The following is a 17,978-nucleotide window of genomic DNA, read 5'->3' as shown; positions in this document are numbered from 1 at the left end:
TAGAGTGTCTGTTGTACGTATGGCTGCAGTCCTTTCCACATAAATAAGAAGAATCTTAACAACATCTAAGTATATAGAAGAAGGTGAATCTTGTGGAAAAGCCGGTACCACAAAAGGTCGGTTGATGTGGAAAGCCGAAAACACCTTTGGAAGAAAGTCCATTCTAGTCCAAAGTTCCGCTCTAACCTCGTGTAATACAAAGTAAGGACGATGACAAGATAGAGCTTCTAATTTCGACACCCTCCTGGCAGAGGCCAGTTCGAAAAGAAGTGTTACCTTCCACGTAAGGTATCTTTTCTCCACCGACTCCAAAGGATCAAACAGAGGAGACTGTAAGAAGGAAAGTACGAGATCCAAATCCCATGGATCCGTAGGAGGAACAAAAAGGTGGCTGTAACCGAATAACACCTTGCAGAAGAACTGTACCTCCGGTAGCAAGGCCAGCTTCTTCTGGAAGAAAACCGTTAGTAATGTTTAGAAGTAAGTTCCTTCCATGCTCTAGGCATAGTAGGGAATACCTTGGATGGGATCCCTTTACATCTACAGTCAAGCTGGCCCTTTCAATAGCCACACCGTCAAACAAAGCCACTTTAAGTCTGGATAGACTAAAGGACACTGTAATAAAAGACCCTCCCTTAGAGGCAAAGGCCACGGATCGTCGAGCCGCAGAAGTTGAAGGTTGGAATATCAGGCTCTGCGAGGGCAATCCAGAGCTACCAATAGAAACCTGGCCTTCTTCCTTTTGTGCGTTGTAGAATCCAAGGAGGAAGAGGAAACTGAGGGAACAGATAGACAAATTGGAACTGCCATGGCGTTAACAGTGCGTCACTGCACTGTTAACGCCATGACCCCACCGTTGGACCAGTTGTTGAAAAACTTATGGATGTAGTGCCCATTCCCCTGGATGCACGTCCTGCCGGCTGAGGTAGTCTACCTCCCGCTTCTCTACGCCTGGAATGAAGATTGCCGAGGGCCTTCGTGAAATTTTCCAGGGTAGAATTCGGCTTACCTTTCATAGCCACTTGACTTCTGGTGTCGCCTTGTCAGTTTATGTAGCCACTGTCGTGGTGTTGTCGGACTGGACCCTGACTGCTAGGTCCCGCAACAGGTTACCTGCTCTGGACAGCATAGAACACTGCACGCAATTCCATTATGATTCTCGGTAGAGTCTCATTCTGTGATGTCCAGCGGCCTTGGAACAGATATTCCTGAATCAGTCCCCCATCCTCTCAAACTCGCGTCTGTGGTGAGAGGAGACCATTCCACACTCCGCATCTCTTTCCCTCCAGTAGCTGTACTGAGTTCAACCACCAGAGGAGGGAAATCCGAGTTCTGGGACTTAACCTTACCCGTTGGTAAAGGAAAAGATGGAACCCGTCCCTGAGAGAGGTCTTGCTGAAAACTTCCTGGAGTGAAGACGTCCGTAAGGAACGGCCTCGAAATGCTGCAACAGTTTTACCCAGGAGTCGAATGCAGACATGCACCAAGACTTGACGATGTCAAAAGACCGTCCTCACCCTCTCCTGAATGGAATTAACCTTTTCTGTAGGGAGGAACACTCACTGACATAAGATGTCTAAGATCATTTCCAGAAACTGTAGCCTCTGCGTCAGTTGTAGAAGAGACTTGGGAAAATTCAGGATCCACTCATGACAAATGAGAAAGGTCTGTGATATTCTGTAGTAATTGGTCCCTGGAAATGGCCTTCAGCGGAATATCGTCCAGGTAAGGAATAATCATGATCCCTTGTTATCGAAGGATACAGATCATCACAGTTTCCGTAGGGAGGCCCTGACCTTTGTGAATACCCGGGGGGCTGATAGGCTGAAGGGTAAGGCCTAAAACTGGAAATGTGAGTACCGAACAGCGAATTTCAAATGCCTGGAAAGACGGCCAGATAGGAAAGTGAAGGAAGGCGTCCTTGATATCGAGAGATACCCTGAATTTGCCTTCCTCATGGCCCACAATCAACAACTGAAGGGACTCCATCTTGAACTTGAAAATCCTTAGGTAAGGATTGAGATCCTTCCAGTTCAGAATAGTTCGGACCTAACAGTCTGGCTACGGAACCACGAAGAGACTGGTGATGTCCGGGAACGTGGACCACCACTCTGGCGGCCAGTAGCTCGTCTATAGCTTGCTGTAAAACGACACTCCTGTCGTTGGAATCTGGCAAACCTGTGGTAAAAAACCGCGGTGGAGGTTGAAACTGAAAGTCTAGGTAGTATCCCTGAGTGATGCGATCCCATACCCAAACGTTCATACAAGATTTTGTCCCTAAGATGTGCTCCCACTCTGGGGTCCCCCAGGTGAGAGAGAGAGAATAGTCATGCACTAGTTGATGAAACGTAGTTGCGGCTCTGCCCCAACCTCTGGAACCATGGGAAGTCTATCGTCCTCCTCTGAAGCGACCACGTGAACGTCCCGGAGGATGAAAGGACCAAAACAAGGTCCAGAGTAAGATCTTCCAGGTCGGGGGGGAGCCGCAAAAGGAAGACAAGTGGATTTAACTCCAGTAGCTTGAGAAATCCACCTATCTTCCAAACAATACACTTCCCCTGAATGGACGTGCTTCTACTTAGATGCATCCGTCTGGCATCGTCTAAGCCACAGCACCCTACGTGCTGAAAACGCCAGGACTGAAGTCCTGGATGCGATACTGCCAACATCCTTGGACGCCTCACCCAGGTAAGTCGCGGCTTCATCTATATGCTGTTAACGGAAAAAGCTCCGCCCCCGGCAGCTCTTCTCTCATTCTGTCAGCCAATTGCTTTGCCCAAAGCTCAATAGCTTTGTTAGTCCAGCAGTTTAAAATTGCGGGACGCAGTGTCACCTCTGCAGCTGTGTAAATGGATTTGAGAGTATCCAATCTTCTGTCGGATGTGTCTTTTAAAGACGTGGCTCCAGGAACTGGTAGTGTAGTCTTCTGAGAGAGTCGCGAAACTGATAGATCTACGTTAGGGGGAGTTTCACAAGAAAAAGGAAAAGGATAATAACCGCCGGGACATCTGAATTTCTAGCTCTTCCTATACCGGAAAAGCAGCAGCTTGTCTTTGTTTCCTTAGAAAGAAAGACTGCTGTGCAGGAGTCGAGTCCGTCCTGAATCTGCAATACCAGGCGAATTGCAGAAATTAATCCTGGAGCTCTTTAGGCGAATCTGAAGCATATTCTGCATATCCTCCTCCTTCGATTGGAACAGTCTCTTCTTGGAGACCGGAGGAGAGGATCCCCTAGTGGTACGGTAAATAGCCATCGCATTTGAAACCCTCCCTGGATGTCACCAAGGATCTCTTCCAGAGTGACCTGTAAGCCTCTCTTTCGTTTCAAGAAGCCTCCCGCTCAGCAGAGAGAGACAGAGAGGATATTACGGATGTAACCTGCGCCTCCGAGGCAGTGATTCTGACATCCCTGCAGATTGCAGCTCAGTATTGCAATTATCATACAATCGGGACTTAGATGATAGTCACTGTGTAAACTTAACTGCACACTTTTTGTTCTAGGGGAAAACGCGAACGCAGTCCCCCACTACCACAAATTATGCAGGTAATTGCTTCTGAGACGCCTTAGTCAGTCATGCTAAATACAGACCCCACACATACAATATATAAGTGTAGTGAAAAAGGTCAAAAGGGGAAACTGAAATATAGAGAGTCAGGAGAGAGTCACACTTGCCCTGATAGTGCTCCTAGCAGTGCCAGACAACGCTAGGCATAGGAGGAAATAACCACTGATAAATAAGTAGTTCCTGATCCTGTCATAAATGCTCTTCTGATCTGCCTAAACCCCACTGTGTTACTTACAGTCCAGGTGGGCTATCAGTTTCCTGCAGCAGCCATGTTACAGTTTTACACTGTGCAGCAGACGCTGATCCTCTGTATAATGGCCGCCAGCACACTTCTGAGAAGCGCTGGGGCCGCTGGGAGGAAGGAGCACATTTCAGATCTAAGCTCCGCCCCCTCTTATGCGCTCATGCAAAATTCATAAGCGCGCGCTATGAAAGGGAAAAGCCCGCACAGCTTGTAAAAAACAGGACTTCAGAGCTAAGCTTCGCCCCTCTCATGCATAATTCATGAGCGCGCTGTGAGAGGGAAAAGCCCGCACAGCCATTAAGCAGGACTTCGGAGCTATGCTCCGCCCCCCGCTCATGCATATGCGCACATTACTGCCGCCGAGTGACTCCGTTAATTGGAGTCACTCACTGCTGCTATTAAATCACCGCCTGCTATAACCTGGCTACCTCACTACTTGAGGTAGCCAGGGCATACTCACTGACTGCCCGACGCGGCGGTGTGACCAGCGGGGGACTCAGTGCGCGCTGCGTGCAGCGGCATGCAGTCTTCCAGAGACAGTGGTCTCTTCCTGTAGTCAGGGACCCCAGGCGAACTGCAAGCAGTTGTGAGTGGGTCCCTGCCGGCAGTCTCCCACGAAGCAGACAGGCAGTGGCAGATGCTGCCTGTCTGTCCTCTGCTTTAGCGAAGCAGCGCTACTGATAGAAAACCTAACAGCCCAGAGCATCTGGTATACACGACCAGCTCCACTCGGGCACAAGCTAAAACTGGGACTTGAAGGGGGGTATAGAGGGGGAGGAGCTAGTCACACTTATTAAAAATTTAAAGTGCCCAGCTCCACTTAGTACCGTCTATACCCCACGGTCTATGCTCTCCAGTGTCCCATAGTGGATGAAGGAGAAATGTACTTTTATTTGTTAATTTTATAGCACTCATATTCTTGGAAACGGAACCTACCCGAACTTACCCATTACCAGTGGATCTGGGCCGGGACTCAGATTTACCTGTCATGTTCGGTCCGAAAACAAAGCAAAACATCATCTTGCCAGCATCGGATCCTGCGTGTTTTGGATTCAGGCGCCATTTTCAAATTTCCATTGAAACCTATTGGCTGACGGCTGATTGGCTGAGAGAGACGTTTTCGCGGCTCTCAGCCAATAGCTCCCTACATTCTAATCCTGCCCAGAGCCTGCTGCAGCCACCCACACAAGCCGCACCCTGTCTGACATGAGGCACAGGTGAGAGAGCAGTGTGTACACCAGTGACGTGCACTCAGGTCAGTAGCTGGGGAGGCACATAGGTTTAAAATCACAGTATTCATATCTAAACTCCGGAGCATGATGTGTGTATGATAGGGGAGGGAGTATGACTCTGCCTCCCCTGACTGCATGTCCCCGAGGTACATGCACAATGGCTAACAATTGCTCGTTCTGCATAAATATCAGCATTGCGTCCACATCTATGGCAGGTGCAGTGTCCATCTGACCGCGGCCTCCTATGCTTGCGGCTGTGCGTCTGTGATGGACTGAACAGACCACTTTTGTGCCACCTTCCTGACACAGCCCAGCAACACCCATCACTTTCCACAACATTTCTGATACCATCTGACCTAATCTCAACAGGAGCTCTGTGCGTACACTCTGTGTAACACAGGTGCTGTAGGAGATTTCAGAAATGTTTGCGCATGGGCAATTGCAAATAATCATCCAGCTACTGCACGTAAAAATCAGCAATGTGTGCGGCACTGATTCAGGCCCTTAGTGTTCTACTGCTTCATAGAGGACTATTGGTCCTGTCTTTTAGAGACACTCAGCAGGCAGATCAACACTGCTCAAAGTTAGCTTACCATGGACGCGGATAATTACCATGGGTACAATGCTTTAGGTTTCTCTACTCTAAATTACAGTATTATTTGTCATTTATTCAAACCATGTTTAAGTATTGCTTTATTCATTCCAATTGAATTGAGAAATTGCTTTTTTTTTTATAAATGCACTAATTTTGAAAATGGAATAACATTTTACAAACCTGAGGTCCTGGTAATCCTTGCTGACCACGCTGTCCAGGTACTCCAGGTAATCCTCTAGGTCCCTGGAAATATACATCATAATGGAATACAGTTTACAAAAATACTTCTTCATTCTACTAAAAAGTGAGTGCTGGTTTTTTCAGATTCGGGATGGACTTGGCGAGTCTATTTTATATTTTATGAACCTTACAATATATATATATATACATATATATACACACTTATACATATATATGTGTGTGTGTGTGTGTGTGTGTGTGTGTGTGTGTGTGTGTGTGTGTGTGTGTGTGTGTGTGTGTGTGTGTGTGTGTGTGTGTGTGTACGTAGTGTATAGTTTTGATATATATATATACAGTGGTGGCCAAAATTGCGGACACTTTTTGAAATGTTAATGTTTTTCAACTTCGAATTCTTATAAAAACTGTTACACTTCATGCAGTACAATGATTCATATATCAAATGAAAGGAAATTTAATGCTGATTTCAACACAATAAACAGAGGTCAAATATTTGCATTACAAGGGAAGTTATGCAGTGAAAACAACACTTAGGGTGAAAATCCCTGTGTACTTATGATGTTACTGACCTATCAGTATTTCGTTGAGTATCCTTTATTTTTCAAGACAGCAGCACAGCGACGTGGCATTGAGCCAACCAGTGTTTGGAGCTCTTCTTTCTTTTTTATGTGGTGCCATGAGACAATTATAGCCTCAATTAATTGTCTTTTATTGGATGGACGCCTCAGATGTACCAGTTTTTTCAAACTGAACCACAAATGTTCTATGGGGTTCAGGTCTGGGCTGTTTCCTGGCCATCCCAGCACCTGCATGTCATTCTCCGTGAACCACTGTTCGCATATCCGTGCAGTGTGGCAGGGGACTGAATCCTGATGGGAAAAAAATGGGGCATTATCTGGAAAAGATCCCTAATAGAAGGTAGAAGTTTTGGTTGTAGGATGGTGTCAATGTACTTTCTGCTGTTCAGTGTGCCATCTATGACATAAAGGCGGCCTACAACATCTGCTGTCATACATGCCCAGATTATAACACTTGTAGGATTCTTTGTTGTCGCTTGAATGCAATCTGGATGTACCTCTTCCCCGATGCGACGTCTCCGATATTTTCTCCCATCACTACCTAATATCAATATCTTAGTTTCGTCACTCCATATCACTTGTTTCCACTGACCTTCTGTCCTACCTTTTAGGCCAGCCTCCGTTAGTCTTCTCCGTACCGTTCTTGCACTGACAAAAACACCAGTTGCACTCAGGTCACTGCTAAAGGCCGCAGATGACATCCATCTGTCCCTGATGCAAATTAGTTTTATTCTCCTATCATCGACAGCTGTTGTGCACTTTTACTGACCATTTCCTTCTTTGTTTTGTGTAGATTGTGTTTCCTGATAGCGCAAACAAAACTTTCGTACTCCTGATGTTGTCACATTTCCACCAATTTCTCTCGCAATTGCTGCATACAAAAGTCCATTTTCACGTAACACCACAATCCTGGATCTCTTCCTAGGTGACCAGTCACCACTTTGCCTAGATGACATTGTTGTATTTATTTTTTACACCGTCGTTAGCACTAAATAATACACACAAACATCCAACCATAATTGCACTTCAGTAACCAACTTTATTCTGCAAAATGAAACAGCCAAACTGACCTTTTCCACCTTTGAACATGACCTTGCATCTGCTCATAAACGACAGCTGATTGGTCCTCAGAACGACGATTCCGATTGGCTGGTAGTAGTTGTTACTACAATACGCTCCATGAATCTAACGCATCTGTGCTTCTTTATCTGACTGAAATAGCATAACTTCCCTTGTAATGCAAATATTTGACCTCTGTTTATTGTGTTGAATTCAGCATTAAATTTCCTTTCATTTGATATGTGAATCATTGCACTGCGTGAAGTGAAACAGTTTTTATAAGCATTCAAAGTTGAAGAACATTCAAATTTCAAAATGTGTCAACAATTTTGGCCAACAGTATATATATATAATTACACTTGTCACATAAGTTAATCTTCAAATGTTGTGTTACATACCGTATGTAAATACCCAAATATTAACTTTTATGTAGAAGGAAATAGGCCATGATTTTTTACTGGCAGGATATCATCCATATAGTAAGTGAGAAAGCATGTCTGTCTATCCGTCTATTTGTCCTTTATGCACAGCCAGAGTTTTGGACCTAGCTCCACATGGTGTAGTTTGACTAGGTCCACGAGCTCCGATTGCCTTGTGACCGGCAACACTGTCTCTTGATGACTGCAAGCCAGTGCACCAGCTGTAATCAGCTGACGGGCCAACACCATATCAACATCGTTGAAACCCGGGGCTCCCTTGACGGCCCTGACAGGACCGGTCCACCCTGTGTGCATGACAGGGTGCAGTGGGAGCGGCGGGCCACAGAGGCCCGGGCACCATAGTGACCGCACCCCTTGCACCCAGAATAGTTACACCACTGTTTGCATGCATATAAGCAAACAGAGGGGTCCTTTTCAGGTTCAATGGAATGGAGTTATAGGCGAGGACAATGTAAACAAATAAAGGCTGTAGGTGTACTTCAGGGTCCAGTCTTCAGCTTGGGCAACTTTCAAATTGAAAATAAATGTAATAGGACAAATCCTGTGGAAGAAAAATACATCTGTAATATACAACCTGTATGCCTTGTATTCCACTATCTCCTGGGTTGCCTGGCTCGCCAGAATCTCCCCTCACACCCTACAAATAACAAGAGACAAGTTTGTAAAAAAAAACTGTGTTTGCTTTCATCACTACTGTATGTTACATACATTAAATAGTTTTACATCATAACTTACTGATTGCAAATTAATTTATGAAGCTATAAGGTGCTCTCCTCATTGAGGGTTCTATTCATTAAGCACTGCTAATAATAGTATCTAACTCGCTGAGAGTAGCAGCAATGGATACTAAAAAGTTGAAGCAATTCAACATTGTTCCGGTGTGAAGACAACTAATCTGAAGGTCAGCTATCCCTGCATTTCCTATTACTGCTACTTTGGTAGCAGTGAAACTTAACACTGCCAAAATTCTGCAGTGTTAGTGTGCAAGCGTAAACTTGGGTAAGGAGGGGATTATTCGCATTATTTTAGCCCCACCTCTCTCTTCAGACCAGCGATTCCCGGTATTACTGCCCCATCCTGCCCACTTCACTAGACGGTGGCACAACGTGGAACATCCACCCACTCTTCCGGGTGTGAGGGGGACTACCCTAAAAATCATGAGTCTACTACACCTTTCAGGAGAGCAGGTAAGTATGCAGCAAAGCAAGTGGGCCCATCTTCAACACTAACGAATGGTAATGATTAAACATTTGGGAAAATAATTTCTAAACTTTCAAAAATGTCTATTGATGTTATGAAACACAAGCGTATTTGTATAAGGTCACTAGAACAATGCTACAGAGGTCATCTGCCTATAACAGCGGCCCATTGTTTCCTTTGAGTAGAGTATACTCACCAGTACTTAAGATGCTGCCAGATCTTAAAACTCAGTAGAGTAGGGACTTATACAATACACTGGCGATCGCAGGGTAGTGGGTGGGAATAGTATGAACAAGACAATACATTAACCAGACTTAGGCTACTAGATGTAAAAACACCTACAGGGTTAATCTGCGGGGCAGAGTTGGTACTAGATTTGCCAGCAGATGGTAATACAACAGTAGAGATGGACAATCACTGTGAATAATAGAGATAGCTTGAAAAAATATAATAGCTCACAAATTCAGAGGCAGGAACCGGTTTCCAATCAGACTGGAGTCTCCAGGCACCCTGATATAGCAAGGAACACACTGGGAGGACACCCGGACACAGGATTCCAGAATACAGGCCAAAAGCTTAAACAGAAGCATAAGCTATAACCGGCATTAGTGTGCAGGTCTGGCTGCCTTTTAAGAAGAACCTGCATCAATAGCAGACAGTCAAAGAGACCAGTTCCCCTGATCAATTAATTCAGTGCAGCTGCCAAGCTGCACACTGAGTCGGAATCCAGGCTGTCAGTAAAAGAAGTCCCAGCATTCCCTGTGACCTTTGCGGCATCCTGGTTGCTTAGCAACAAAGGGGACCATCGGGCAGTGCCTTGAAACAATGCTACGTTTCGGTTGCTTCTCACTGACCGGGACCAATTGCTGCCGCGGCTCATAACAATTGAAGTATCAAATGCAGGGACCAGGCATCATTTAATCTGTTTCAAACAATATATAACACCAGGCAAACCTTTTGAATACTGTAAATGCCCCAACAATATTTTTAGCTCTACTGGGGATCTTTCATAAATTATATAGGTATACTGTCTAAATAATAAACAGGCTTGTTGAAAATATGCCATTAAACCACATATACTAAGAAATTATTAATTCATGTTTTACAAATATTACAGATGTGTCCTCATACACTGTGGCTTCAGCCACGCCAAACAGCCCTTCTCTGTGTGCCAGGTAAAAATATATCTCACAGGTGTTTGCCTAAAATGTTTTGTAGTTTTGAAAGTTGTAGAGTTTCCATGGAACAGCTGTTCCATTGAGGGTAATCTGCTTTTATCCCTCTCCAGTCCACTGATGTCAGAGAAGGAAAGATGGGTCTTAAGGGAAAGTTAGTTTAAAACCACATTTACTTTAGAAGAAGTTGTCAGTTTGGGAAAATCTATCATGTATCTGAAATGTATTAATATTATGTGTTATGTCCGTTTAGTTTATTCAAAACATTTGCAATCTATTACTGTGTGTCACCCTTGGCTAACCTTTTTTGTCTGACACATGGTGATTATTAACACCATTTAATAAATTATGTTGTTTTTAAACATATTCGTGAACTTAAGGAACGCTAGTTTGGTGGGATTTTTTTGGTAACTGTATATTTTAAGTCAGATATTGTTAGCATAACAATATATCTGATTAAAGTAAGTTAAGATAAGTGTGAGCGAATCAAGGACCGTCTAGCCAAACTTTAGCTGTGGGGAAATCTGTCTTAGTAGTGGTAGGCATGTGAAGCTGAGTGTGGGACATTAAAGGGGGTGTTTAATTATTATAAACAGATCAGGTAGTTTGGTTTTCATTAACCCTTTCACACTCACATGTCACACAGACTCAGGTGAATCTATACCCGTTTTCCATTAAATTCCCAGATTCAGCCAAGGTCACTGAACACACGTTTCAGCAGTGTCACAGCAGCTTGAAAACCCTTTACACCGCAAGCTGGACCCGGGTTATTGCCAGGGCTTCTCCTCTGTCTGCGCTTGGAGATGACATAGGGGTCTAGTTACTAAGCAGTCTTAGGAGACAGAGTGATAAGTGATAAGGTGCCAGCCAATCAGCTCCCAACTGTCATCTCACAGGCTGTGTTTGAAAACTGACAGTTGGGAGCTGATTGGCTGGCACCTTATCACTTTTCACTCTTCGCTTTTCACTTCTCCTAACACTGCTTGGTAAATAGACCCGAGTATCTGTAAGCGCCGGTGAGCCGGCTCTACATAGGGTGTTATCGGGATCTGTGTTAGATGACCTGGGTCACCCATTTACACTGCAGGGTTACACGGGTTGTTCCCATGGTCAACCCTGCTCAATACCCTGGTTGGATTCCCGGGTCAATCACCCCGGGCATTCAACCTTGGCCACTTTTCCTCTGAGCCGCAACCTGGGTTCACACGGCAATAACCCAGGCTATTTGGCCAGTATAGAAGGGGTATAAGTTGTGATAACTACTTTTAATATTTCTCTTGAAATAGTACTTGTAAAACATCATACGTGAATTGAATAAATCATGATAGTATAGTGGCATAGGGGCTGCCCTCATTTAATGTGTCACATTTGTACTTTTTAATATTTTGATTAGTAAAAAGGGCACTTATGTGCACATTAAAGCCCATGGAGAATGCAAAGGTTGCCACAACAATAGGCGGATGCAATCTGCCACCTGTCCTACAATTGCTCTCCAATGTCAGTAATCACCAGCCCATGAAGTTCATATTTAAACGTCTCAATCTAAATCGATGTTGTGTTTAAATCACACATTTACTAACGAACAATTTTTTATTTGTTTTTTTAACTGTCAGTGTTTATTTATTTTACTAGAGAATAGTATACTGATATTATTATTATTGTGAATTATATTGTGGCTGCACTAAAAATACAAGATCATTTTCTTTGAGACTTGAAATGTTCCTTCTCTTTGCATCTTGCATCTGGTTGAGAATTAGAGTAAATTAGAGATGAGATTCCTCAACTCTCCCTTGTTTACCAGGACCTCATCTTTACAGCTCCAGTGAGATGAATAATTTGCACCAGCCGTTATTACTCTACTTGGTTATGAATTAGGTGAGTATAGTATGTTTCTTTGACCCACGTTTCTTTGACGCTGAAACGGCACAAACCCTCAACAGTGATCTAGGAGTAAGTCTTTGCTAAGTGAAGCAAAATAAAACATAGTACATATTTTAGTTTTTTTGACAAATGTGCTAAATGTCAAACACAAACTAAACACAGTAATTATAAAAGAGCTAATATCAACATTAAATTCAATTGAATGGAAACTCTTTCAACTTGTACATAAGTAAGAACCACTCACATTTAAGCCTGGAGATCCTCTACGGCCTTGTGGACCCTTTGTATAAAATAATGGAAAATAAATGTAATTAAATTCACGGCAATAATGCATAAAATATAACGTGGCTTTGTGCATTGCTGTTTTGTTCCAATATTGTAAACACATGTTTGGCATATGCTGGGCATACATTATACAATTATCTGGCTGATCCACCAAATATTGGCAGATTGTCCAGATAATTGTACAGTGTATTTCCAACGGCAAATTATTAGTCTGTCGGAATGCTGAATCCTCTGGCATGTCCAACTGATGTGATAATTTCTGAGTATCAAGTCGAGTGCATCGTGCTGTGTATGTACTGCCCCAGGCTGAGCGACTGACATTTCCCCTTTTCTTCACAGGGGAGGAATTAGGAAATGTCTTCTCTCCAGTAGAGGAATAAAGATATTGTGTGGCCATACACTGACATATCTCACAGTGTATGGCCACGATATCTGCTGGGTGTCAGGCTGTCAGATAAAATGTCTATTGGTCTAACAGATATTTTATTGTACTGTTTTCCAAAACAAAATGCTTGCTTATTTTGTGTATTTTCCTATTTTATATAGTTAAATTATGTTATGAAACAGTATTTGTCTTTTAATTCCCTATTAGTAACAATATTAGCGTGATGACATCTTTTGAGCTGGCTTTCTGACCTATCATGCTCTTGTCATACAGTATCACCCACCCTCCTCCATCAAACATAAGCATGCTCTCTCATTGATGCCCGTGTGTAGTAAGCCTTAGGAAGAGAGAGCTTGATGATGTTTGGTATAGTAACTTGTAACAACACATTGTTGGTGTGGTCTTGATGCATTTGGCCTAAGGCTTCAGAGAACCCCAAAGAACTGCCACGCAGCACCAACATACCATGTGGGGACCTGCCTCCCACCTTCCCGAGAGTTGGTATGAATGTGCCATGTAGTGGGACAACCCTCTCAAATCAGTACTGTTTTGTTAAATTCAGGTCAGGTGGATGATATGCAGAAAGTAATATACTTTATAGACATGAGATTCAATATCCATATATTATAATTGATCTAAATTTTATAATACAACTGTGTAAAGTGTGTTTCAATTTTACAACCTGCTATTAAGTGCAACCCATAACACTGGGTTTACCTAGGCAACCGATTGTGTGCATTTAACACTATAATGTCCAGAGTGTGCAATTTAGAAGTTTGTTAAATTGACTGTTGTGGTAATTTTCAGTGGATAAAGAACATTTTATAAAGTAGATTTAATTGTACTTCTGGGCCATTATCTCCAGGTTCCCCTTCAACGCCATCATTTCCTGGTTCACCCTGCAAAAAAAAACACATTCATACATACTGATTTTTATTAAAGGATAGATACACACAAATATACTGTATAAATACATATACTGTATATACACATGCACTATATATATATATATATGTATATATATATATACCGTATACACTCGAGTATAAGCCGAGTTTTTCAGCACATTTTTTGTGCTGAAAAGTACCCCCTCGGCTTATACTTGAGTGAAGTGTAGCGCTGACCGGACGGAGTTCGGTCAGCGCTACACACTACCAAACACACAGCCGCCGGAGCCGGCAGCTGTGTGTTTGCTGTAATCAGCAGCCACTGAGAGTCTGTTAGACTCTCAGCGGCTGCTGCTGCTCCCACTGCGGGAGCCATCTTCCGGCTCCCGCAGTGGGTAATGGGAGAGACGCCATGAGTGATGACGTCTCTCCCATGCAAAACGGCTGGAGGAGTAGATCGCGGCGGGACCAGGAGCGGGAGTTTCAGGTAAGTGATGTTTTTTTTTTTATTCTGATTACGCTCTCTCTACTGGGGGGGGGGGGGGACTACTGGGGGCACTACCAGGGGGGGGATTACTACAGGGGGCGATTACTACAGGGGGCACTAAAAGGGGGGATTACCACTGGGGAAACTACCAGGGGGGGATAACTACAGGGGGCACTAAAAGTGGGGATTACCACTGGAGAAACTACCGGGGGGGGATTACTACAGGGGGCACTAAAAGGGGGGGATTACCACTGGAGGAACTACCAGGGGGGGATTACTACTGGGGGCACTAAAAGGGGGGATTACCACTGGGGGAACTACCAGGGGGGGATTACTACTGGGGGCACTGAAAGGGGGGATTACTACTGGGGGAACTACCAGGGGGGATTACTACTGGGGGCACTGAAAGGGGGGTTTACTACTGGTGGCACTACCAGGGGGGATTACTACTGGGGGCACAACCAGGGGGAATTACTACTGGGGGCACTACCAGGGGGATTACTACTGGGGACACAACCAGGGGAAATTACTACTGGGGGCACTACCAGCTGCTGCACTTCCCACCCTAGGCTTATACTCGAGTCAATAAGTTTTCCCAGTTTTTTGTGGTAAAAGTAGGTACCTCGGCTTATATTCGGGTCGACTTATACTCGAGTATATACGGTATATATTTATACAGTTCTGTGATGCAGGCACTCACACTCCAGTACATTGATCGCCGTGGTGCTCACCCAGTTTGATAGACAGCACAGGATCTATATTTCGTCATATAAATCAACGTTTCGACTTTATTGAAAACTCGTCATCATCATGTCCTGATGACGAGTTTTCAATGAACTCGAAACGTTGATTTATAAGACGAAATGTAGACCCTGTGTTGTTAAGACCGGAGAGTGACACCAACTTGCTACGTTTTATATATATATATATATATATATATATATATACACATATTGTTTTGGTCCGGCTCTCCTGAAGAAATATCAATCTGGCAGGGTGCCTACACTAGTTACTCACAAGTACCGATAGAAGATGCAGCACTCCTTGCACTTAATAACGATCCAGGACAACGGCATAATCATATAGCAACGTTTCAGTGCTTTTATTGTTGCACTGTAAGCCTGATGACAGTGCAACAAAAAAAGCACTGAAACGTTGCTATATGATTATGCCGTTGTCCTGGATCGTTATTAAGTGCAAGGAGTGCTGCATCTTCTATGGGTACTTATATATATATATATACATATACACACTGTTTGACGACTGAATATGTGTAATAAGTAGGTGATCAGAATAAAAACTGTTGTATTTATAGGAATCTTATTTTTATGGCATTCAGAGTAAAACTGATGTTAAAAATTGCATCCAGCTGTCAGTTGTTAAGTGATAGACATATTTACAAATGTACTGGAGAGAAAATGTTTTTAAATGTTCCCAAAGCAGAAAAATTCAATGTATCTACATTTAATTCTATCATCGTCAGGATATGTATTGCCATGTCAGCATCAATTTATGGCATGCCCACAAGAAATGTTTAAAAAAAAAAAAGTAAAACAGTGACAAGATTTCCAGGGACATCCAGGTCTGTACCTGCAAATCAGAGACACTTGTCAACTTTGTCATTAACATCTCTGACATATGATTGAGCTAACATACTGTATGTACAATTCATGCCTTAACATTTCTGAAATATATTAAATAGATATATATTTAACGCAATACACTTAGCATGTCATAACGGCATTGAATTGCACTGTGTTTCATTAAGGATGGCCACTAGTGTTAAATCCATCCACTTTATTTACCTGTCGTCCTGGGTTTCCCTTCTGACCTTTAAGTCCACGAATATTATTATTAATTCCAAGGTCACCCTAAAAGCAAATGAATTATATATTATATTCTCATATAGACAATTTTACAATGACATTTATATTTTTTGTACAGACAGCACAAGGACTCATAACAGTTGCAGAGAATATAAACCTTTACATTTCCCTATATTTAATTATTAATAATTACATGCTTATATAACTGAACTTTTAATTTTACCTCATATTATAGTAAAATCAAAATTACGATATAAAGGAATCAGATGTACTTTTCATAAGGTAGAGGTGACAGGCTAGCTGTCTCCTATTACAGTATGTGCAGGAGTACATATCACTCCAACAAAATGTGCTTCATTACAAACTGCATGGTAAACCAGATGCAAAACAACTGGCTTACCCCTTACGTTATAAGCTCAGCGCTGCTGAACATTTTGACTTATCCTCCAGAGGGGGCCGAAAAATGGATCCGGTCTCCATTCCTAGACAATATCGGCACAATAGTACTGGCAGATGGCTATCAGGGTAATAATTTAAAGATAATAGAACAAGTGCTTTTGCCACACACAAAAAAAGTGTTCACTGACAGACTATGCTGACGCTTATAGAACTGCAATCACCAGCATTCACATGGGCAGCAGTATGTCTAGAATGGATGTAACCATGCAGAACTACAGAAGTGTTTTGGTCTGTGCAGTAATTTTCTCTAGCCTATAACTGCATCAGCATGGACCATGGTTGGGTGGAACACCATCCATTGTTGTTTGTTGGGGGAGGTATGGGTGTGTGCATTTTGACCCTCTTTATGGAACTAACAATATTCTTACACTCCCCTCTTATTAACACTCAAGAATGCTTTTTATCTGTATATACTCACTGTAGCATCCTCAATATGTCACCACAAAATACATTCACACACATCCTGCAAATATATTTATCTCTCTCTCTCTCTCTCTCTCTCTCTCTCTCTCTCTCCTTCTGCTTGTATTAGCTGTTCTCATCCACATACCCTACCACACATACAGCTGAAAAACAACAGTAAAGAAATCCAGCTAACCTTATAAGTGATTCGTATCTCCCATCCAGGGCCGGAACTACGTTGTGCTGTCACACAGAGCTGGGGGCAGCACAATCACTGCACCTGCATGTAGCTTGCAGGGTGCTTGGAATGGCAACCTGCGACCAGTAGCACTGTTGCAGAGCCGCCCGGGTGTCCTTAGGATGCTCTGTGTAGTGATCTACTTCCTAGAGCCGGCAGACACGGCCCCTGGGCATGGCATTATTACTACATGGGTTTAGGGGACACGGCCAGCACAGCATAGAGCCCTGGTCCAATCACCCTCTAAATCACTTGAATGTGCCTTACAGAATGCATGCTCTGTTTGTAACAAATTAACATCCATTCATGAACTCTAAATCTCAAACAACCTCAACCTTCAGGATATGACAGAAACATGTCTCCCAAAATCTGACACTGTCTCCCCTGCAGTCCTTTCACATGGTGGTCTAAACTTCACCCAAACCTCCAGGCTTTGAAACAGTAAAGGAGGTGGGAATGTTACTGTATTGCACATTCACAGTTCTACCACAATTTCCATCACTCACATGTACATCTTTTGATGTACATTCTTTTAAGATTTTCAAACCATTCTCTCTGTGTGTTGCTGTTATCTATCGTACACCTGGACAACACTAACAATTTCTTGAACATTTTTCTGTTTTGCTATCTCATTTCTTATCCTCTGACATCCCCATCATTAAGAGTGATTTCAACATCCTTATTGATAGTCAACATTCTTCTTAGGCCTCCAAACTACTGTACTCTATCTAACCTCCTTTCTTGGACATTGCAAGTGGGCTGACTCCTCTATTCATCAGGATGGCCACAGCCTTGATCTTGTATTCACTAGACTATGCTCAGTTTCTGATTTCATTAATACT

The 17,978-nt window shown here is 43.2% G+C and overlaps 1 protein-coding gene across 1 annotated transcript in view; it reads right to left on the bottom strand.

The window, feature by feature from the left end:
* Positions 1-17,978, bottom strand: part of LOC148535363 (collagen alpha-4(VI) chain-like) — a 423,891-nt gene that overhangs the window by 144,561 nt on the left and 261,352 nt on the right. Inside the window, 5 exon segments of the mRNA XM_088462796.1 lie at positions 5,817-5,879; positions 8,486-8,548; positions 12,412-12,447; positions 13,683-13,736; positions 16,017-16,082. Coding sequence (XP_088318922.1) covers positions 5,817-5,879; positions 8,486-8,548; positions 12,412-12,447; positions 13,683-13,736; positions 16,017-16,082 — 282 coding nt within the window.

The sequence above is a fragment of the Taudactylus pleione genome, unplaced genomic scaffold (genome assembly GCF_031769625.1).
Source record: "Taudactylus pleione unplaced genomic scaffold, aTauple2 ptg000053l, whole genome shotgun sequence".
Lineage (NCBI taxonomy): Eukaryota > Metazoa > Chordata > Amphibia > Anura > Myobatrachidae > Taudactylus > Taudactylus pleione.
Note: the sequence above shows the minus strand (reverse complement) of the source record. Positions and strands in the feature narration are given on the sequence as shown.